Source organism: Aspergillus tubingensis, assembly GCF_013340325.1.
Source record: "Aspergillus tubingensis WU-2223L DNA, scaffold_15, whole genome shotgun sequence".
NCBI classification, from domain to species: Eukaryota; Fungi; Ascomycota; class Eurotiomycetes; order Eurotiales; family Aspergillaceae; genus Aspergillus; species Aspergillus tubingensis.
The window spans coordinates 1,556,082-1,577,561 of record NW_023336289.1 but is presented as its reverse complement, the minus strand read 5'-3'; the positions used below and the strand labels follow the sequence as shown (position 1 = coordinate 1,577,561).

The window sequence follows — 21,480 nt, the reverse complement described above, 5'->3', positions numbered from 1 at the left end:
GAAATAAGACTAAATTAAACCACGTTACCACATATTGACCTCAGTCCGCGCAACTATGTAGCTACATTTAAAAGAACAGCATGTCAGACAGTCCATTGAGAGTTGAATTACGCCTACAATGCATGTAACTCACTGATCACTAAGTTGGCCATGTCCACGTTCCTCGAGCTCCAAGCCATTCTATCTATGTCCTCCAAATTCTATGGTGCTTTTGACCAATACCAGGTACTCAAGCCATCTATGTCTATCGGTCACGTCGACCTCCCATCAAAACACCCCAATGGCCTTCCCGTCGCCCCTAAACATTGCATGCAACCCATCCAACGCAAGGAACGACCTCGCCACATCCAACCCTTTCTTCCTCTCCTCCTCAACCCTCTCCCATGACCAAAACCCATCCTTCATCTTAACCCCCTTCTCCGGCAACAAGCCAGCCCGCGAGAGCACCGTCTCCGGACTAACTGATATCCTCCCCTTCTTGAAAACATATCTCGTGACAGCAGATGCCAAGATACTCTTCTCATCCTTCACACCCGTCGAACTGCCGCCAAACACTACCTCCCCTTTGTCTTTCTTCCCGCCAGTCTTGACGAAATGACTAACAAAATATACCCATTTCTCATCCCAGCTCAACACTCTCGTATGGATCTCATACGTCTGATAGGGCTTTATCTCCCTTTTAAAGACACATGCCGTGGATCCAAGAGCAATATTAAGCTCCCCACCCGAAAAGCCTAGCGCGAGCTGGTCCTTGAATAAACTAGAGATCAAATGCACACGGTTGATGTCTAGGTCGGTAAAATAGGTTGCGTTGGACTTGTGCATATTGTAGTCAATCTCTAGGAGCGGGGTGGATGATGTCGTAATGACTGGGTAGAAGAGGGATTGGGGGCCATGGGTGGTTATATCCACTTTGCGGGCGCGGTTGAGGATGATGTGTTCTTTTAGGCAGTTGAGGAGGCGAATCTGTTTTTGATTCTTTGGTTAGTATGGGGGGGTGTGTTGTATGAGCAATTGGGTTGAGAGATGCGTGGATTGAGGGTAAGAGTAAGGGAAACGAACATGCCAGACGAAAGGGAGGCCTTTCAGATTGAGGAGGATGTAAGCCCCTCCTGCGAAGAGGAGGGTGTTTTGCCAGGTTATCGAGTTGAGAATGGTCGACGTGTCCATTGTGCCTTGAGAATGACTATGGTGGCAGTGTGTGTACTTGCTAGGATGAGTGACTTTCGGTCGTATGATGGACACAGATGACAAAAGAGTGCAATGTCAGAAACTAGGGTAGCAATTCTGCTGCTCAATGACTCTGGGCCACTGTCAGCATGGCCCGTCCTGTTGTTACCTTCGGTACTCGGGCGGCGTTTCGCCGCTTCGATGTAGACAGAAGCCTCACTAGCTCTTGTTGCTTTGATCATCCAGGTGCAGCTTCAGCTCCCTGCATCTGCAGGTCGGATCCTTCGGCGTTTAGCTTGCTTGGGTGGGTAGTACAAGGGAGATGGTTGAATCGTAATACGTTACATACATACATACCGTGTGTAACCTATTACATACCGGTAATCCAAACATACCAAACATACCAAACATACATACGTCAAAACACCCAGGAATACATAGAACACCATGGGGCACCTACAGCCATCCCATATTTACGCGCCATACGATGTATATCGTTCATTGTTAATGCCCACGTGGAACAAAGCCTTCCGACACGTTGCGGCAGGATGCGGATCCACCTATGGAGTCGCGTGGCCTGCCATGTGCCAGGAACCATCGTGGTGGAGATGAAGACCAGATTACTCCGCGATAGTGTCCGTAACATGATTTATTTTTTATACTTTTGTTGGTCCCAAGCCAGGAGATGAATCATTTGGGGTCCCGATGGCGAGAGGCGTCAAACGTGGTGACATTCCTCGAAAATAGGGATGGCTTGGGCAGAGGGCTATGGTCCGGAGGGATCGTCGGTGTTCCAGTGTTTTTTGATACAACGACCGATGTCACCTTGTCAGTAGCTTAGAAACTTGATACTACTTGACGAGCTTGCGTGTGCATTCCTAGGCATCGTGGTCCGTATCCCATTGTCAGTGTTGGCTCGAAATGTCTGCTGTTGGTTGTGCAACACGGAGTTCGGGTGGTATCATTCTGAATAGGCAGCAACCATATCCTAGATCCTTAACGTTTGAGATTTGAATGGGAAAAATAGGTGTTAATGGTAATTACCCTCGGCGTATTGACTTGACCGGGAACCTTCGATGTGTGTCTACTATGAGGGTGATGGAAATAATATCCATAGATTCATTGTCTGATGCCGCTCAAATATATATCTGAACACCATGATTCGATAGACACTCATAATGACGAATCGATTTCACGCATGTTACTGTTAAAGCTAGATAAACTCAGTGCACAATATATTTGTCGAATTTATTTGACTTAAAAAGATACCATAATCGTGGCATTGTTACTTACTATTGGGTCGCCATGGTGGTGAGTTCAGGGTAGAACGAATCTCAACTGCGTGAGATCCGTGTTCCTTCTTAAGGTTATAGAAAAGTCGAACATATATCAACTGGGTCCCATAGCTCAGTTGGTTAGAGCGTGACGCTAATAACGTCAAAGTCGAGGGTTCGAGCCCCTCTGGGACCATCTTTTTTTCCTTGCCGCCGCCCGACCTGCAAATGATTTTTAATGGCACATCAACCAACCCACAACCAACAACATCTACTCAAAATGTGCAGGAATTGTGGACCAAAAGTTCTTGCCTTTAATTATTCTCACTTTCTTACTGTTATTTTTCTTATACAGAGAGGTTAAATGGCACAGAAGAAGACTACCAAGCGTGCTTCATCAGTATGCGACCATTGAACAATCGTCCATCTTATAACAATGAGGATGACCGGCAAGACATTGTGGAGCCACGTCGTGAGTAGACAGAAACAGAGTTCTCCCAGTAAAATCAGATGGTGAAGTGTATGTAGCCTATCTCATCCTAAATCACCGTGACAACAATATTGGCCATTGTGCATAAATTGCGAAGGAAGACGGAAATGAACAGTGTACAGTCAAACCCCACACATGCAGGATTGATCTGGAGCTACCACAAACAAGCATTCTACGGATCAGCCATAAGATTTGTCGCCTATGAGCAATTTTCAGAGTATATCAGTAGATTGTCTACCACGAGGGCGGCTCAATCCAGTCCTATATGAAGGGCAATGCAAAATCCATCCCTTAACGATTCAAAGGGATGGCGCCGCCATCAAGATGCCATCCCCCCTTGCATCGCCGAAGGTGCTACGGAACCTATCTTCTGCGCAACCCTCAAAATGTCCTCCATCACCATACGAGCATCCTTCAATTTGATGGGCACCCGATAATTCCCCTCCCATTCGATCAAAGAAGCCTCCTGATGATCGCATTACCTCTCCAGAAGCTTACGATGGTATTCTAACATCCTGCAGCCCATGGATATGTATCGTAGGCAAAGATAAGACTGCCGAAGGCACCGACGTCATAGCATTTACATCAACAGAAATCATCGGGTCCCTCCCGGCAAACAAGACAGCGAAGCGAAAGATGATTTCACCATACCCTCCGACCAGCCTAGTCCCGTTTCTGGAAGAGCAGACTAGCAGCTAGTCTGGCGGCCTGACTGAATCCAAACACGGAAACCCACACCCATTTGCACCTGAACGATCGTCATCTTCTTTTGTCCGACGGAGGGACTTAATGATCTTTTCTGCAACGATGGTGGGTGAGATTGAGGGATCCAGCGGCATCGGGATCCAGCCCTTGAAGTCACCGAAGTGTCTATAGACGGACACTACGTCCGGCCCTGGCTGGGAGGGGACGGGAGCTTCCGCGAAGCTGAGCCGGATGTGAGGGCTTAGCAATGTGCTTGAGACCCTGCATTGGCCGTGGTAGATGCGGGCGTTAGTGCCAGTCCCGTGGAGGAAGAGGGGACTTATGAATATAAAAAAACAGAGGTTGCGGCTAAAGCTGTAGGCCTAGGTCTAGATACAAATGCCACATGGGTGCCACCTGCTAGGTGGGGGCAGAGAAACATTCCACGCGCCAGACTTACTTGAACAATGGTTAGTGAGCTCTTGCTTGTCTGTGAGATACGAGATGATAATGGTCTTGACAGTTCTTGACTGGCTACCTACTACTCTACCACACGGAGTTTCAACAAGCCCTGAATCGGAGTTTTGTGAAGTGCCTTTTACCCAATGTACTAAACCATGGAAGTCTACTCCAGGCTCTGATTTGAAGCCTCCATATCAGCATCAGTCAGTTAACAAGTCACAGTCTCCACGAGGATTCTGCGAAGGAAAGTACAACAGACTGAGAAATTGGATGCCAGGAAAGTCAGGTCCCCCGAGCTTTCCAAACATCGAGAACAGATCCACGCGTAGCACCGATGAGGATCCCACGTCCGTGTTTGGGTTGAAGCGCCCACCGCAATGGTAGATTCGTCAGGCTTCTGCGTGATGAATGTCGCAAAGCTCCACACATGGTAAGCGGTATTCGCCCGGTTCAGTTCACGGCGCATGTGGCGAGCAGCTTCGCCAAGCGGGAGATCAACCAGCTCCTGGGATGTGAGTCAAGTCGTGACATTGTGAACCGGATCCCTCATACATTCGAGCCGGAACCCCTAGTACTTCTCGGCCGTCTATGGCTCGCGAGAACGGGGAGCGCGCGCCTGGCGTGTTCCATCGCCGATGCCGAATTGATATGTACTTCTTCCAACAGAAAGCACTGACGGCATCATCGGTTGTACTGTAGGGCACATATGGGTCTGGGGTCATAGACTGACTAGCGACGACCTTCAGCTCAGCCATATTGGCAGCGGTAAAGCGCAAGAAAATGCCACTGGGCTGATCAGGGCGCACGACGGGCTGCGCATCGGTGATTGGGAGACGGGTATGGTGGGAGTGATCTAATATGGGTTCACCCGGGCTCGAAAGCGGGATGAGGCTGTGTCGATCGCGATTGACCTGCTCTAAGAGGGAGTCGGAAAACTGTTCTTCCCACATAGCCACGGAGACCAGGCGGGCAAAGCCGAAAAGGCCGCCTGCATCGGTCATGTTATGCTGGGTGACAAAGTCTATTCAGACTCCCCCCTTCGACGAAGCTGGTCTGAAGGCGGATTACCCGAAACGTGTCCTCTTCAAAATCCTTGAAGCGCGGGGGAAAGGCATTTGTTGGGGATAGTAGACGCGAGTCTAATATGGGAAATGGGTGCCTTTACACATTGAATTTCCGAATCAAGAGGGAAGGCGTGCGAAGTCGCGCACCACAATCAGAGGATCTGGGGGTGGGCGTGGAGCAACAACATATCGCTCTAGATTTCCCGGGCCTTTACCAACATTAACAACTTTGCCGGCCATCCAGGGCACATGGGATCGGATCTGGCGCACTGCAGCCTCGGGATCGGCGATGATAGTGTCTTGTGACACCCCCTCGGGCATGGCAAAAGAAAGCATGATGTGGCTGTAGACCTGCAGTACTGGCAGTTTACCGAGGATAAGCCCGTACCGACTGAGGTCTTCTTTTCGGATCTGGAACCGTTCAATGCTTTGGTTCTTACTGACGAACTCGGCTTCTGGGTCGAAGGGCCCGAGCTGGAGGCGATTACTGTAGGTATGGATAATGCACTTATTTCTATGGGTCTATATGATCTTCTACTATAGCCCTCCTAATTGTTGCTTTCCCGCGGACATCCAATAGGATAATGGATAAATGGGCAACAGATCGGGCACACCCGGAGTTTCTCATACGGACTTGCCATGTCTTTGGGTATCCGAGCATATGCAGCGATCTCTGACAGTTCATCCTTCACGACTGCTCACCCCAGAATATTTTGTCCGAGCTGAAAATGGAACTTCCCCACACCGCCATGAGCAGTGATATATTTCAACCCTTTTTTAGACAGTATCGCCCTGTAGCAGGAAACACACACAACCAGAAGCTCTGTACTTGTTCACTGGCTGCTCACGATGGGTTCTCTCGTGAAAAAGGTACTACTTACAGGTCAGTGGAATCCACTATTGCCATGCTTTTGCAGCAGATGAACCAACTTTCCTGGATATGTAGGTGGCACAGGCTTCATCGCCTCGCACATTCTGACAGAGCTGCTGGACGCTGGGTAAGCAAGCATTCTCACCAAACGGAAATCCTTCTGCTCACAACGCTGACGTATCCTAGGTATCAAGTGGTAGTGACTGTTCGCACACACGACAAGGGCCGCCAGCTTCTCGAATCGTTGTCAAATACCGGCGATCAGGCTGCTTCGTACGTGGTGGTGGAGGATATTGCCAAAGATGGGGCCTATGATGAGGTAACCCTCACTCTTCTACACGGCTAAGCAGATACTCCAAGTGCCGGCTAACATGGAAGACCAGGCTATCCAATCCATTTCTGACCTAGACTTGGTCGTCCACACGGCCTCGCCCTATCATTTCAACTACACCGATCCTAAAACGGACTTCCTTGACCCAGCAATCAAAGGTACCACCGGACTGCTGACCTCCATCAAGGCTTACGCACAGACCGTCAAGCGAGTGGTTGTGACTTCCTCTTCGGCTACAATTGTAACTCCTCCCAACCACCCAGAGGTGTACGATGAGACCAGCTATGGATCGGTGACCTGGGAGGAGGCCATGGCACCGGAGGTTACATATCGCGCGAGCAAGGTATGGGCCCATTTATCACCGCACGACACTATCCCCTACTGACACAGAGCGGAAGATATTTGCTGAGCGCGCCGCCTTTGAATTCGTCGAGAAAGAGAAGCCGAACTTCGACCTTGTCACTATTAACCCCCCGCTGGTGTTCGGACCAAAGCCACGACACGTCACGGATCTCAAAGCCCTGAACACCTCAAACCACATTATCCGTGACCTGATGCTCGGAAAATGGAAAGATGGGGGCGCGCCTATCGCCATTCCTTTCACTTTCGTGGATGTCCGTGATGTTGCGTTCGCTCATCGTAAAGCGCTGGAGTTGCCCGAGGTCAGTGGACATCGCTTCTTTACCGTGGCTGGCCACTTCTCGAACAAGCAAGTTGCGGAGGCTATTCGTGCCACGCACCCGGAATTGGCTCACCAGCTGCCTCCGAGCGATATGCCCGATGACCTGCCCCAGCCTATTTTTGGATTTGATAACTCCAAGTCGCGCAAGATGCTGGGAATGACTTTCCGCGATTTGAACACTTGTGTGGGAGATGCAGTGACCTCGATGATGGAGCGGGCTCAGTTGTAGATATTTTAGAAGTACACTGTCAGATAAGCCTCGAAGGGCCAGGTAAATGGATACTACACGCTTGGTCCAAGCAAGACTGTAGGAAGGATCTGGTCGAATTAAGAATCAATACCGTGTTCTTTTTCATAGTGGTTATAGCCTTCTCAGTACTTTGGGATGATTGCGCTCCTATGGAATTATGAAGACGTAGTCAGGAGCAGAAGCCGCATAGTTGGCAACCTACCTGCTGTAGATGTCAATAGGAACCTCTATCTCTTTTGCCTTCCCGTCACCGATCTACAACTTCATCTCTCTCGTATCCTCTAATAACCGCTTCAAAATTTTCCCACTGGCATTACGCGGAATCGCATCCACAAACCGCACCCCACCATCCAACCTCTTATACTTTGCCAGCCGCTGCGCCACGTACTCCTTCACCTCATCCTCATTTAGCGACTGATCCTCTCTCACAACATACGCCTTCGGATACTCTGTCTTTGCTTCGGCATTATAGACTCCCACCACCGCGACATCCCGAATGCGCGGATGATTCCGCAGTACGCCCTCCACCTCCGCCGGCGCAACCTGGAATCCGCGAACCTTGATAATATCCTTCTTCCGATCGAGCAGATACCACTTTCTTGTCTTGCCGTCGCAGTACCCTAAGTCGCCTGTTCTATAGAACCCATCTTTATCGAACGCGTTCTCATTGGCGGAAGGGAGGTTGAAGTATCCGCGTACGATGGTAGGGCCCCGTAGACAGACCTCACCTGTTGTGTCAAGAGCAGTGATATCATTCCCGTACGAGTCGATTATCTTCGCTTCTATACCGGGGAGTAACCGGCCCACACTCCCTGTGTCGTCTGGTTCAGGGTAGGGTATCATGGTCGCGATGCAGGAGGCTTCCGTCATGCCCCAGACTTGGGTGAAGGTTGCGTCTAGGGAGAGGAGGGCCTGAAGACGTGCTTGAGTTGTTTTGTCTAGTGGGGCGGCGCCGCAGCGGATGACTTTTAGTGATTGTAATGACCTGGAGTTTTTCGAGGTCGTGGACTGGGCGAGTATCGCATGAATAATTGGCGGGACGGCCGTGCATTCGGTAATCTTTTGTTTGTCAACAGTGGTTAAGAAGAGGTCTGGCTCGAAGCGGCGAAGGACGTAGGATGGATCGCCAAGACGGAGGATGCTGAAGTGTGCGGATGGGGCTGCGGCGGCGTGGAAGAAGGGCAGATAGAGGATTCGGCGTGCCTAGTAGTTGTTAGGTGGGGATTATATGCGACTTGGGGATGGGATGGAGGTGTTCTGACCTCAAATGGGACGGGATGTGCATCGTACACCAGCGTATGTTGTGCGATCAGATTGTAGTGGGTAAAATCCACGGGTTTAGGGAGACCAGTCGTACCGGAGCTGAACAGTCTCGCTACTACGGTGGTTTTCGCTTGACTGGGATCATTAAGACGGCGCCAGTCGGCTTCGCCGTGTTTCAGCAACGCAGTCCAAGGAGCAAGTCCCGTCGTCGCTGGAACCTGCGACTCGCGCGTTGTGAAGGCCCAGATGCGGTCTTGCGGAATACCGTTGCCTTCAGCGGCGGGGATCATGCGATCTAGCATCTCTGGTTCACTGATGACGAATTTAACCTGTGCTGCTCGGAGGTGATAGCCGAGTTCGTGGGATGTATAGCTCGGATTGGTGCCCATGTATATTCCCCCGGCTGCGATTATTCCGAGCACAAGAATGCTGTAATAGATCTGATCATTATGTGAGTGGACTGGAATTCCGTCGGAGGGGACGAAATATTCTGTGCTGGAGTGCATACATCATTGAATGAGTGAAGGCACACACAATCGCCGTCCTTCAGACCCGCTGCTTTGAATCCAGCGGCCAACTGACGCACCAGAATGCGGGCTTGTCGCCAGGAAATGGAACGGCTCGTATCGGAGGCATCGATGTAGACCTGCAGTGTTGCATGAGCGGCATTTTGCCATTGGAGGGAGATTATAGGCTTACTGGCTTGTCGATGTCATATCGTTCTTCGTCGAAAATCCAGGAAATGATGTCTTGCACGGGAATGTCAATGCTGCCCTCGCCTTGAAAATACATGGTGGTGAGAGGCGGGGAGAACTTAAGTGGGAATAAAGTCATGTAGTACGAGAGGGGTAGACTGGGCCTATATGCCCTAGCTTATGGTCATGTGAATTAGTCCGAGGTTTGGGAATTGACAGGCTAGCAATGAATGCCGATCGCTCTCAGGTCCAAAGTCCGATCGTAAACTCCGGGTGAAGACTGCTGGCGCAACTGTGCGGAGTAGTACGATCCGAGTAGGAAAGCTTGGCAAAAGCCCACCACTCCATTCGCCGAAAATCAGCTCCTGGTATGTACATTCAGTGACACTGCAGCTCTAACGACTCATCCTATGAAGGAACAGGATTACTCCAGCTGAATCGCTCTTCAGGATCCCAGGCTTGCTTCAGCCGAGTCAGATCGCCCAGCTTTCCGGCGTATGCCATACATCTGGCCCCTCATCGCTATGAGCATAATTCACATAAACGGCCAGTTTGTCGAAGCCGCTGGAATGCTGGAAATGGCGGCGATACTCTTGAAAGAAGGCGTTGACTGGGTCTTCAAGGCAGGGTCCTGTGTGCCATCACTCGAGATTGCTGTGGCTTGAGCGTCAATTTCTGCACAAAGTCTTTGTGGCTGGGAGCCCCTTACATATGCATCTTTATCTGTTGGTGGGGGTAGGCCATATCCGATTACGGCATGGCTAGGGCCGCTTAAGTGGGTTAGCGTTGGAAAAGAAAGCGTCCATCGTAGGTGGAATTATGGCGATAGAATTGCAATAAGTGCTTCATGTACGACTCCCAGCCAGATGTGTCAATGTGGGAGAGCCAATACTGTAGACATTGACAGCTTGGTATTTAGAGCAGGCCCCTACTTCCTGGGCTGCTAAGCCAAAGAAGGTGGTGTCGAGCAGGGCCTTTCAGGGCAAGGTTACACTGCAAGACATAACCGGGAGGAGACTGTTGAAGGGGCTCAATAGCCCCAACACTTGTTCTTGAGGGCCGTAGCATATAGTATTCGCCGGCACAAGTGGCTTTCCCATAATTAGTACCGTGGTCGAGGAGGAATTATCTTGACCAATGCTCACCTGGCCAATGGTCCGGTTATAGGCCACCGCCGGAGTTAGTTCCAGTTCAGGCGGAAGCGTCTCATCGACAGAGCTCAGTGCCTGCAGAATAGCAGCGTGCTCGGTAGCAACAAAGATGAGGTTTACATTGGTGACAAGACCCCCATTGGTTGCACGATGTGTGCAACAGGTAGCCGTGGTAACAACTCCAAGGAAAGTTGGACCCGGCAAAGGGCAGGCCCACGCAAAGCTCGGGATATTTTGTGTCAGAGACTTCGATAAGGTCTCCCATCGCGGTGACTAGTCGAACAGTCTCGAGCGAACTTAGGAGCAACCTATGCAACCCATGCAGCCCTTGCAGACTATCAATACCACCTCCTAGGGTCATGCCCATAACTCCTGTCAATAATGAAACCAATACAAAACTCTTATGTAAATCCAGTGATCCCCTTAATTAACGCAGTCGTCATCTGGGCAGTAAGCACTAAAATCTTATACCCTATCGATAAACAGCCATCTAGCACCCCACCACGAATATTGGAGGGATAGATGTGTCGCTTCCCAACAACTTACCCCATTTAATTCATACGCCAGCAAGATGGATACAAACAAATTCGAAATTGCCATCATCGGGGCCGGAATCACGGGTATCACCCTGGCCTTGGGACTCCTGTCTCGCGGCATTCCCCGTCCGCGTCTACGAGCGAGCCCGCGACTTTCACGAAATCGGAGCGGGCATCGGCTTCACTCCCAACGCCGAATGGGCAATGAAAGTGGTCGACCCGCGTATCCATGCTGCATTCAAACGCGTCGCTACCCCTAATGCTTCAGACTGGTTCCAGTGGGTGGACGCATTCAACGAGACCGGTACCGACCCGCGGGAGACCGAGGAATAGCTGCTTTTCAAGATCTACCTAGGCGAGCGTGGTTTCGAGGGCTGTCACCGTGCCCAATTGTTGGGAGAGCTAGCACGTCTACTCCCTGAGGGTATTGTTACCTTCTACAAGGCGCTGGATACTTTGGAGCCCGCAGCAGATAATAGACTCGGCCAGCTACTCCGTTTCCAAGATGGCACGACAGTTACAGCTCATGCAGTGATCGGCTGCGACGGGATCCGGTCGCGTGTTCGCCAGATTCTCTTCGGTGAAGACCACCCAGCAGCATCGGCTCATTACAGCCATAAATATGCGGCGCGCGGCCTTATCCCGATGGATCGCGCCAGGGAAGCACTGGGCGATGCTAAAGTGGCGACGCGCTTCATGCACCTCGGTCCTGATGCCCATGCTCTGACCTTCCCCATTGCCCACGGATCACTGTTGAATGTCGTCGCCTTCGTCACAGACCCTAACCCCTGGCCATATGCTGATCGTTGGACGGCTCAGAGGAATGAGACCGATGTGGCGGCTGCCTTTTCTCGCTTTGGCCCTACGATGCGCACCATAATCGACCTGCTTCCCGATCCTATTAATCAATGGGCTGTTTTTGATACGTACGATCATCCTCCAAATACCTATTCCCGAGGACCTGTCTGTATAGCCGGCGATGCAGCTCATGCGGCGGCTCCGCATCACGGCGCGGGTGCGGGCTATGCTGTAGAAGACGTGGCTGTGCTGTGTGCGGTGCTTGACCTGGGTGCGAAGAGAGTGGACGCGACGAAATGTGACCCCAAGGGGAAAGCCGCTCTAATAACAACCGCATTTGAGACTTATGATGCTGTTCGTCGCGAGCGTGCGCAGTGGCTGGTTGAAAGCAGTCGCATTATTGGTAATTTTTACGAATGGCAGGATAATGAGGTCGGTCCTGATGCCTCTATATGCCATGATGAGGTGTATTGGCGATCTCACCGTATCTGGGACTATGACATTGATACTATGATGAGGGAGACGGCTAAGGTGTTTGAGGTGCGGGTGGCCGAGTTGACGAAGAATTAGAAAAATTATTGTTAGATACTGACTACAATATGAGGCTTGCAGTCATATTCTTTCGTGAATGTAGATTTTAAGGTTCTTGAACCACCTATATGACCGTGTCTATGTATTTGCAAACAACATCAACCTGCCACTTAAGCCTCTTACACCATATGGTTCTCATTTTTTTAGCGATACTGTGGAGGAAGTCAACTCAGGCTTCCACAAGCAAGCGATGGCCCTTTGATGCCATGATCAAGTACTGCTCCTATGCCAAATCTCATCCCGCATGCTATTCCGACGCGACATGTGAACCTCGGGAAATTGACGTAGGAAGAGGGCCGTGGTCAGTCGGATCTCCGTTAACGTGAGACTATTACCGATACACACTATACTCGACTGATGTGGTTGACGATAGGTGAGATAATGGATGAGTGTTTCGGTAGTAAACGGCGGCTTACTCCTGGAGGTGCCACCGAAGGCATGTAGGCGTCTTTCATCTCATGGGTCGGAGACTCCCATCAACGAGGGTCGAACCTTCAAGTGGATAAATATTCCATTAGCATGTACAGCATTTCCAGATATAGTCGTATGTTAGGGGTGACGGGGATATCCCTTTCTGAATTCTGAAAGATAGCCTCATTGCGATGCAGTGCACACACTTGAGTGGAAACCATAGTTCCACCAGGGAGGTAATACGCAACAGGGCAAGTTGCGGTATCATCTTATCTGCCAGGGGCTGATGAGGAAATTGGCTAGCATATTTGGGCTGGTGGTCGAAGGATGTCTGCTGCTCAGGATATCTCCTCCTATGGTGTGGACTCGCTGGCGGCGGTTGAACTGCGCAATTTGATCGTCGCAGATGGGCGCTGATGTCTCTATTTTTGATTTGATACAGTGCCGTCTTTGGAGGATTTGTCAATTAGGATTGCAAATAAACGGGCGTAGGGCTAGATGCTTTTCGTCCGTTGCCATTGATAAGTTGCAATCTTGGGAATGCATTGGCTCATTCAATCTTTGGCATTACGGAAATAAGAAATCGGTAAATTCAAGATACTATAATCCTTGCTTGAAATACTCTCTAACCGCCCAAGATATAAACACACAGCAACCTTAGCTTGTTATGTGCATGTGCTATCGGAAATGTTGGGATAATAAAGTAGAAATAGCTCGCGGAAAGCAGGTACAAAAAGGTTTCATTGCAGAATAATGCTGTGCCAGCGAATTCCCGTTCCGTATGTTACCAACACCAAAAACGAGCAATCAAATCTCACAAATGAGCCAAAATCTCTCTTACACTTCATCCACCACTCTCTCACTCTCTCAGCCGAGTGAGGTTTGTATAGCGCACTCGAGTAGAAAGTTCCCGACACTTCCCCGGTAAGTACAAGATCCCCCACGCACCTAAAACCACGACCATTTGATACCCATCAAATGCGTACGAAGGCCATTCATAGTCCACGAGAAACTCAATGCCGCCCGCCATTGTCAGCCGCATCACGTTGCGTCCAGTGGCAATGATTGAGCCTGCTAAGGGGATCAATTGGTTCCACATCTTCCAGCTAGCCAGCACGCAGCTACTAGCAGCTGTAGGATGGCGTCCCAAGCGATAGCTCATCCAGATATTTTCTGCCATAGTGAATCCCCAGAAAACTGTCTGGATCACGTATAAAGCAATTGTTAGCTTCGTCCCCGTCGCCACCGTTGCAGTCGAGGATGAGACTGTCATGCACCCTCCAACAAGCTGAACGACCATCAAAATTGCGTTCAGAGCGGGATAGGCGCCCCTCTGCCACGCCAGTGGGAGCCAACAAAATTGTTCGGCATCGAGCACGTTAACAAATTCGCTTTGAGTGAGGTTGACGGAAAACATTATCAATGTCGGTCCCATCAACAGTGCAACTGATTGCACACCGTACGTGGCCCTATCGCAAACATCTTGCGTCGAAAAGGATCGCGCTGTATATCCGACCAATTGTGCTACAGGTTGTTAATGAAGTAAGAGGGCATCAGTGATCGGGATACTTACCCAGACCACCGAGGACGAAGAATATGCCGAACCACGCTTTTGACTCAATCATGCGGTATATGTGGATGGTAGTCAGGGTAGAGAATAGAATAACTGCGATAATTGCCAATGCAAGGCTAGGAGTATACAAATACAATTCGCATTGCGTAGAAGTCATGATTGGAAGTTGTTCACAATGGAAGAGGTTGTTGAGAATAACTTTCCTTGTAAGATGTAGACCGCGAGGAGTGAGCGACGCATTGGTCTATACATATATACGTCTTCTTGTAACTAGGCAGTCGAATTAACCTTCTGAACAGCGGATGTAACAAGTACAAACTATGCCTGATTCTGCCCTTTTCCTGCTGAGAGATGAAGACGAAGGAATTTGGCTACAACGGCAGTTTTTAGGATGCCCTTGATGGTCCAGAACTCCACGGATCTACTTTAACTACGGGAACAGCTTTTTGGCGAGATATGGTTGGCTTGTTCACCATCAACGTCGTGCAGATCTTGTTGTTAGAATGTGTTTCAGGGTTCCACATTTCGGGTTGGCTTCGGGTTCGGGTTCGGGTTCGCATTCGAACTCGCTTTCCATTTTTTCTGTAGGAACTTTAATTGAAGGTTTATTTGCTTGCCTCCACCCGCGTTTCTATTCTCAGATAATTCTGGACTTTGAATTGTGGCAGCCTGCGCATGTCTCCAAATACATCCATTAAAAGCACCTCCTACTTTATATAAATATGGCCGATACAACCTTACCTGGAATATTCTATCATCCACTGGCGGATGGTCGTCACACTGCTGAACATGCTCACAACGAACAATCTAATTCTAATTGACGGTAGCACGGGGTTGGCAGTACTTCTTTCCACGGTATTATCTCTTCCTTGCTATAAATACAACACTAAATCTAACTATCCTGCGCAGGTCATCATCTATTATGTCACCAAAATTGTCTATAATGTCTTCTTTCACCCACTCAGTCGGTTCCCGGGCCCGGTCTCCCATGCCCTTTCTCGCCTTCCCTATTGCTACTATGCACTCCTAGGGACGCTCCCATTCCACATGTTGGACCTCCATGATCGTTATGGGGACATTGTCCGCATTGCACCTGATGAACTTGCGTTCTCGCATCCGGACGCCTGGAAGGACATCATGGGCCACAAGAACGGCGAGGAAGAGCTGGGCAAAGCCGATTGGTTTTACCGACCGTTTCCCGAAGCACGACACATTGTCAACGAAGAGCGAGATCAGCATAAATGTCTGCGTCGCGCCATGGCTCATGGTTTCTCGGAGAAGTCAATGCGAGATCAGGAGCCCTTGATTCGCAAATACACTGATTTGCTTTTGGAGAAATTGCATGTGCATAGTAAAAGTGGACAACCCGTGGCCCTTTCCGACTGGTACAATTTCACCACCTTTGATATCATTGGTGATCTTGCATTTGGTGAAGCGTTTGGTTGTTTGGAAAATGCAAAATATGATTCTTGGATCAGAAGTATATTTGAATCGGGACGGTTGGGAATTATACTCCAGTCAATATCGTTCTACCCCATGCTCAGAACACTTCTATTGCTGTTGGTTCCGAAATCGCTCCAGGACGCCCAGAAGAAGCATAAAGCCCTTACCACGACTAAGATGCTCCGCCGATTGGCTATTACCGAAAATCGACCGGATCTGATCAACAGTCTGCTAAAGAAAAAAGAAGATTTGGTAAGCTACAAAGGATCACGCTTGCCAAAGATTTATTCTCACTCATACATATAGGGCCTTAGCATGGATCACCTGATCGCTAACGCCGAGATTCTGATTATTGGAGGGTCGGAGACCACAGCATCTTTGTTGAGTGGAGTCACCTATTTCCTTCTCGAGAACCCTGGAGCTCATCAAAAGCTGAGGGACGAAGTTCGGTCCACTTTTCGCAGCCAAGATGAGATCAACCTGATCAGTGTTAACAAATTATCCTATATGCTCGCGTGTCTCGATGAAGGTCTGCGTATGTACCCACCCATAGCAAACGGTCTCCCGCGCATGTGCCCGCGAGGAGGGTGCACGGTGCTTGGGCACTATATACCAGCAAACGTGGGTCTATCTATGATGTCCTATTTTCCAGAACGTTTCTGACATGTTACACAGACTTATGTGTCAATGCACCAGTGGGCACTCTATCATCGTGAAAAGCACTTCACCGACCCCAACTCATATCATCCCGAGCGTTTCATGGGCAGCCCACAGTTCGCGAATGATCGTCGTGACGTTTTTCAGCCATTCCATGTGGGTCCAAGAAATTGCCTGGGGAGAAAGTAAGTTTCAATTCAACCTCTTGCTCCAATCCCGTGGTGTGACTAAGTTTTTTCTTTAGCCTTGCATACAGCGAGATGCGTCTCATTCTCGCCTTGATCACGTTTAACTTTGACATGGTTATCTCGGAGGACTGCCATGACTGGATCCAGCAGAAGAACTTTCTGATGTGGCAGAAACGGCCGCTGAAAGTGTACTTGAAACCTGTACCCAGAGATAGTCCGTGATTGTTTGCGTTCAATTTATTCGTGTGGACCCAAGCGACATGCAGACTAGAAACACCTTTACTATCCTCAAGGCTCTTTCCTGTCATTTGGCTATCAATTTGGTCGCGCTTTTTCGATCCGCTGGGATAACGCATCGACGCCAGTCCAGTGGGTGTAAATGCCTGGTTCTGTGGGTACGTTGGTTTACATACATGAGAATTTAGTGTCAAGGAATACCAGCTCAGCAAGCGGAATAAATCATTCACAGCGTTCTGCAGTGCGTCTTCCAGCACAAATGTAAGGAAGCAAACGCTAACTAGATTGTACACGTCTACTATGTACCTTGCTACTTTCTTGATGTTCCAGCGCTCCAGGCTCATCTTCTGGTTCTGCAAGATAAGTTGTGGATTGCTGGAATTGAAGATTAGCCGAATATCAACGCTGTCCTCTTATTCAATCAACGGTGAAGGAGGGGGTACCAATTGACACAGCATTGATATGGCAGCACGGACCGTTCATGAGGTCTCCTGTCAGTAAAGAGTAAGCTCGATCAATGGATTTTCCAATCTTGAAACCACGATGGAGCCCCCTTGTGACGGGGGCATCTCCTCTTTATCGAAGAATTTGTGCGCTGCACTTCGGCTGAGCTGCCCGACTATGTGGGCCTGATCTGTTATTCTTTTGTCTACTGCAGGGATCACAACCGAGGCATGAATTCAAACACGACGTACAACACATCCCGAGCTGACTCATGCATGCCTCAAACACCAAACAGTGCTCACGATATCCCAACAGGTTGCGTATATCCCATCGATTTTATTCCTATCAGCGAGGCGGGTCGGATCCGTCATTGCATGCCTCATCGACCTCCATCTCAATCCTAGCTAGGCTAAAGGCTTGGCCAGTCAATATAAGTATCTCAGTTCCTTTCTGTCCACATCTCCCTACCTCAACATCCAATCTTCAATTGAAAATATTCTCACTACAGCAATGGCTCCTCGTACACTTCAGATCGCCTGTGCCGGTCTAGGTCGCATGGGCAAACGTCACGCCCTCAACATCCTGCACCGGTCCCCCCGGTCCTCCCTGGTGGCTGCTTTCACCCCAGACCCTGTTGAGGCCGAATGGGCTGACGCCAACCTGGTTCCCTACGGAGTGACCATCTACTCAGACTACGATGCTATGCTAGGCCACAGCGGCCTTGAAGCTGTGCTCATCTCCACCATTACCACCGTGCACGCCGAACAAGCTATCAAAGCCATCGAAGCGGGAAAGCATGTTCTCTGCGAGAAGCCCCTCTCAACAGACGCCGCTATTGTATGTTTATTTCGGATTTTTTCATGTCAACGTTTGTTACTAACGGTCAGAACTTAGTGCCAATCCGTCGCCGACGCGGCAACCCTCCATCCCGAGCTAAAAGTCATGTGCGGATTTTCCCGTCGCTTCGACGTCTCATACAGAGACGCCTACTCCAAGATGAGAGCGGGCCTCATCGGCACGCCCGCCATCATTCGCAGCCAAACATGCGACAAGATTGACCCCACCGGTGCCTTCGTGAATTTCGCCGCCACCTCAGGCGGGATCTTCTGCGACTGCTCCGTCCACGACATCGACCTGATCCTGTGGTTCTTTGGGGCTGACAGCAAAGTGAAGAGCGTGGTAGCTAGTGGGACCGTGGCCCTGCATCCTGAGCTCAAGGCTTACGGGGATGCGGATAACGCGGTGGGGATTATCGAGTTCCATGGGGGCCGGGTGGCGTATCTGTATTGTTCGCGGATGATGGCGGCGGGGCAGGAAGATACGACGGAGATTATTGGAACGGAGGGAAAGTTAGTGGTCAATGGCCATGCGCAGAAGAACCTGGTGGGGATCTTTGATCGCACTGGGGCTAGACGCGAGTTGCCGGCGCATTACTATGAGCGCTTCGAGATGGCGTTCGTAGACGAGGTCAATGAGTTTGCGGCGGCTTGTTTGGATGATACTGAGCTGCCTATGGGGATTCAGGGTGCAGTGGAGGCTGTCAGAATTGCGAAGGCATTGCAGGACTCTCTGGGAAGTGGGGAGAAGGTGCGGTTTGATGAGCTGGGGGCTAGGCTCTAAGTGTGGTAATTCTTTTCTCGGGGGATCTTGGAAGCAATAGAGCAGCGTTATTGGTAGATTGAATGGGATTTACTATAGTTGATGCATCATTGAGGTTCTATGACTTCCTGCTAGCTTCCTGTCGATTATCAGCGTAAATCTGAAGGATCTCGATGCATCTACCAGGGGGATGTGGATGCTTGACATGAGTTGGGAGTGCGAAACGTAGAATTAGGGTGGAGTCTGATTTCAGTGACTGTAATACAATGTGTACTGTATGTCTGTATGTATCGTAAGTAATTTGGTCTTAGAACATGATAACAATGCACTAGTAAGAATACCAATTTGGGACCTCGTGGCCTGATCGGCTTCCTGCGGAACTCAATTCCAACCAAGAGAGAGAATAAGAAACACAGCTAAGCACGTTGCTGTACAGGGATACTACTGGAGCTAGTCTCACGTCAGCGTGCGAGACACTAACGATATCCTCCGATATCGTTCGTAACTGCGCTCGATTCGCAGATCGCGTTTCTAGCCAGGTCAGGTTAGCTGCACCTGCAGCAGAGCTCGATCCTGCCGAAACTACAACTTTGCCAATGTGCCAACAATCTCCGAACACGAGAGCTTCAGCTTCGGGATGAAACACTTGGCTGATGCTTATGATGTATCAGATTGCTTATCTGTTCAACGCACGAAGATGCTGCATTTACGAGAGCGGAAGGGCGTATATGGTTCACTCAGCATGGGGCCAACCACGTGGCAGGTCTTGTAGATTGGAACGCATTTGGTACCGCATCGGCAGTGTAAGTCTCAGGTCTTTTTATCTCGTCATTCGTTTGCCTTTGTAGCATCCTCATAATCATTCTACCATACTCACCTTCCGCACGCTTCACAAAGTACACTGTAACCTGCACAATGGCCTTCGCACCTCCAGCAGCTGACCTTGGTACATCCACCTCATTCATCCACCACAATCATCACTAACCACCACAGACTGGTCGAAACTTGGGCTCGCCGTGACCGACATTGGTACATTCTATCTGTAACCCTAACGATATATCACAACTAACCCAGGCAGTCAATGGCCACGTCGAATGCAAATTCGACCCAACAACCCAAACCTGGCAAGCCCCAACCTTCGTCAAAGACCCCTACCTCCGCATCCATGGTCTCGCCCCGGGCCTCAACTATGGTATACCCAATCCCCTCCTATACCCCCTCCCATGGTCACTAACCACAATAGGCCAACAAATCTACGAAGGTTTGAAAGCCACCCGCAATGCCAACGAAGAGATCCTCCTCTTCCGCCCTGACAAGCACGCCTCTCGCATGGCCCACTCCGCCGACCTAGTCTCCATCCCTGCAGTTCCGGATACACTCTTCCTCGACGCCGTCCGCCTCGCCGTATCCGAGAATGCTGCCTTTGTGCCACCTCACTCCACTAACGCAGCGCTCTACATCCGTCCGCTCGCCTTCGGCGCAGGGGGCCATTTCGCCCTCACTCCGCCCCGCGAGTACCTCTTCTGTGTGTATGTGCAGCCCTTCGGCACATACCACGGTACTGGAGCAGCGGATGCGCTAGTCATTGAGGAGTTTGATCGTGCGGCGCCCCGCGGCACGGGCCATGGGAAGGTCGGCGGGAACTATGCGCCTGTGATGAAGTATACAGAAATGGCGAGAAAGGAGGGGTTCCCGCTTACTTTGCATTTGGATAGTCAGTCGCAGACGGAGGTGGATGAATTCTCAACGTCGAGCTTCCTGGGTATTGTTAAGGACGAAGGGGTGGTTAGGCTGGTTGTGCCGGATAGTAAGTGTGTTATAGATAGTGTAACGAGCGATTCGGTGCAGGGAATTGCGAGAAGTTTGGGTTGGGTGGTGGAGAAGAGGAGCGTATGTGTTTCTATTCTCACCCTTGCGGCATGTATGTGCTGACTGCTTAGGTTCCTTGGGATACACTTGGCCAGTTCACTGAGGTCATGGCGGCTGGAACTGCAGCTGCCGTGGTTCCTATCCGGTCGATTACGCGGAGGTCGACTGGGGAGAAGCTCGAGTTTGGGAGCGGGCCGTTGTGCTTGGAGTTGTTGACGAGGTTGAGGAAGATTCAGCGGGGAGAGACTAGTGAGGAGTTTGCTGAGTGGGTAGAGGCTGTGAAGGCACCGGAGACGGTGTATGAAAAGTATGCGGGTGAGAAGAAGGCGAATGGTATTTCAAATGGTGCTCATTAAATTGGGTCTTATCTTGTTGGGCTATCTTCAAATTACGTAATAAGGCATGTTAATCAATTATACATTTTGGACCTATTCGTGTCATACACTTGTTGCAAACATGATATCCATCTTATGGTTACTTGATGTTACTCAAGCTATGTACTTTAAGGACGTTTACAAGCCACTATCAATGTCCAGTTGCACCGTTTAATAGTATATAGACTTATATGTGTCTGGTACACTGGCAGGTATTTAGCTGAGGTAGCTTTCACTGTCACACTACTAGAAAAGAGCTTATCACCTCAGGTCTAGGGGAAGAATAACATTCTAGAGTACCATTGAACTAAATACAATCATAGTATCGTGGTAGATGGAGTTTATGAGACATGTGTAAAGAAGCAGAGCGTCA

General features: G+C 49.9%; 10 protein-coding genes and 1 non-coding gene across 11 annotated transcripts; 6 read left to right on the top strand and 5 right to left on the bottom strand.

Annotated features, from left to right (window-relative positions):
* Positions 1-267: 267 nt before the first annotated feature.
* AtWU_11355 (acyl-CoA thioesterase) lies at positions 268-1,170 on the bottom strand (the record flags this gene model as incomplete). The annotated part of the gene is made up of 2 exons (XM_035506455.1): positions 268-966; positions 1,063-1,170. The coding sequence occupies 2 exons, from the start codon at positions 1,168-1,170 to the stop codon at positions 268-270; spliced, it is 807 nt and encodes a 268-aa protein (XP_035362348.1).
* Positions 1,171-2,566: 1,396 nt separating this feature from the next.
* On the top strand, positions 2,567-2,640 carry AtWU_t270. The gene has a single exon. It is a non-coding gene; the product is annotated as a tRNA-Ile (tRNA).
* Positions 2,641-4,243: 1,603 nt separating this feature from the next.
* On the bottom strand, positions 4,244-5,081 carry AtWU_11354 (trichothecene biosynthesis acetyltransferase; the record flags this gene model as incomplete). The annotated part of the gene is made up of 3 exons (XM_035506454.1): positions 4,244-4,267; positions 4,340-4,585; positions 4,656-5,081. The coding sequence occupies 3 exons, from the start codon at positions 5,079-5,081 to the stop codon at positions 4,244-4,246; spliced, it is 696 nt and encodes a 231-aa protein (XP_035362347.1).
* Positions 5,082-5,261: 180 nt separating this feature from the next.
* AtWU_11353 (trichothecene 3-O-acetyltransferase) lies at positions 5,262-5,785 on the bottom strand (the record flags this gene model as incomplete). The annotated part of the gene is made up of 2 exons (XM_035506453.1): positions 5,262-5,631; positions 5,775-5,785. The coding sequence occupies 2 exons, from the start codon at positions 5,783-5,785 to the stop codon at positions 5,262-5,264; spliced, it is 381 nt and encodes a 126-aa protein (XP_035362346.1).
* A 208-nt stretch (positions 5,786-5,993) lies between these two features.
* Positions 5,994-7,257, top strand: AtWU_11352 (SDR family oxidoreductase; the record flags this gene model as incomplete). Its single annotated transcript, XM_035506452.1, has 5 exons — positions 5,994-6,027; positions 6,091-6,142; positions 6,202-6,334; positions 6,399-6,689; positions 6,745-7,257. The coding sequence occupies 5 exons, from the start codon at positions 5,994-5,996 to the stop codon at positions 7,255-7,257; spliced, it is 1,023 nt and encodes a 340-aa protein (XP_035362345.1).
* A 276-nt stretch (positions 7,258-7,533) lies between these two features.
* AtWU_11351 (acyl--CoA ligase) lies at positions 7,534-9,333 on the bottom strand (the record flags this gene model as incomplete). The annotated part of the gene is made up of 4 exons (XM_035506451.1): positions 7,534-8,481; positions 8,541-8,981; positions 9,050-9,187; positions 9,241-9,333. 4 exons carry the CDS (start codon positions 9,331-9,333, stop codon positions 7,534-7,536), a joined length of 1,620 nt encoding a protein of 539 aa, XP_035362344.1.
* Positions 9,334-10,958: 1,625 nt separating this feature from the next.
* On the top strand, positions 10,959-12,291 carry AtWU_11350 (FAD-dependent oxidoreductase; the record flags this gene model as incomplete). Its single annotated transcript, XM_035506450.1, has 3 exons — positions 10,959-11,049; positions 11,093-11,227; positions 11,279-12,291. The coding sequence occupies 3 exons, from the start codon at positions 10,959-10,961 to the stop codon at positions 12,289-12,291; spliced, it is 1,239 nt and encodes a 412-aa protein (XP_035362343.1).
* Positions 12,292-13,582: 1,291 nt separating this feature from the next.
* Positions 13,583-14,453, bottom strand: AtWU_11349 (RTA1 like protein-domain-containing protein; the record flags this gene model as incomplete). Its single annotated transcript, XM_035506449.1, has 2 exons — positions 13,583-14,247; positions 14,297-14,453. 2 exons carry the CDS (start codon positions 14,451-14,453, stop codon positions 13,583-13,585), a joined length of 822 nt encoding a protein of 273 aa, XP_035362342.1.
* Positions 14,454-15,085: 632 nt separating this feature from the next.
* On the top strand, positions 15,086-16,806 carry AtWU_11348 (cytochrome P450; the record flags this gene model as incomplete). Its single annotated transcript, XM_035506448.1, has 5 exons — positions 15,086-15,151; positions 15,206-15,991; positions 16,046-16,360; positions 16,415-16,581; positions 16,641-16,806. The coding sequence occupies 5 exons, from the start codon at positions 15,086-15,088 to the stop codon at positions 16,804-16,806; spliced, it is 1,500 nt and encodes a 499-aa protein (XP_035362341.1).
* A 969-nt stretch (positions 16,807-17,775) lies between these two features.
* On the top strand, positions 17,776-18,885 carry AtWU_11347 (NAD binding Rossmann fold oxidoreductase; the record flags this gene model as incomplete). Its single annotated transcript, XM_035506447.1, has 2 exons — positions 17,776-18,102; positions 18,160-18,885. 2 exons carry the CDS (start codon positions 17,776-17,778, stop codon positions 18,883-18,885), a joined length of 1,053 nt encoding a protein of 350 aa, XP_035362340.1.
* An 894-nt stretch (positions 18,886-19,779) lies between these two features.
* Positions 19,780-21,089, top strand: AtWU_11346 (branched-chain amino acid aminotransferase; the record flags this gene model as incomplete). Its single annotated transcript, XM_035506446.1, has 5 exons — positions 19,780-19,810; positions 19,858-19,893; positions 19,943-20,056; positions 20,108-20,754; positions 20,805-21,089. The coding sequence occupies 5 exons, from the start codon at positions 19,780-19,782 to the stop codon at positions 21,087-21,089; spliced, it is 1,113 nt and encodes a 370-aa protein (XP_035362339.1).
* Between the last annotated feature and the right edge of the window lie 391 nt (positions 21,090-21,480).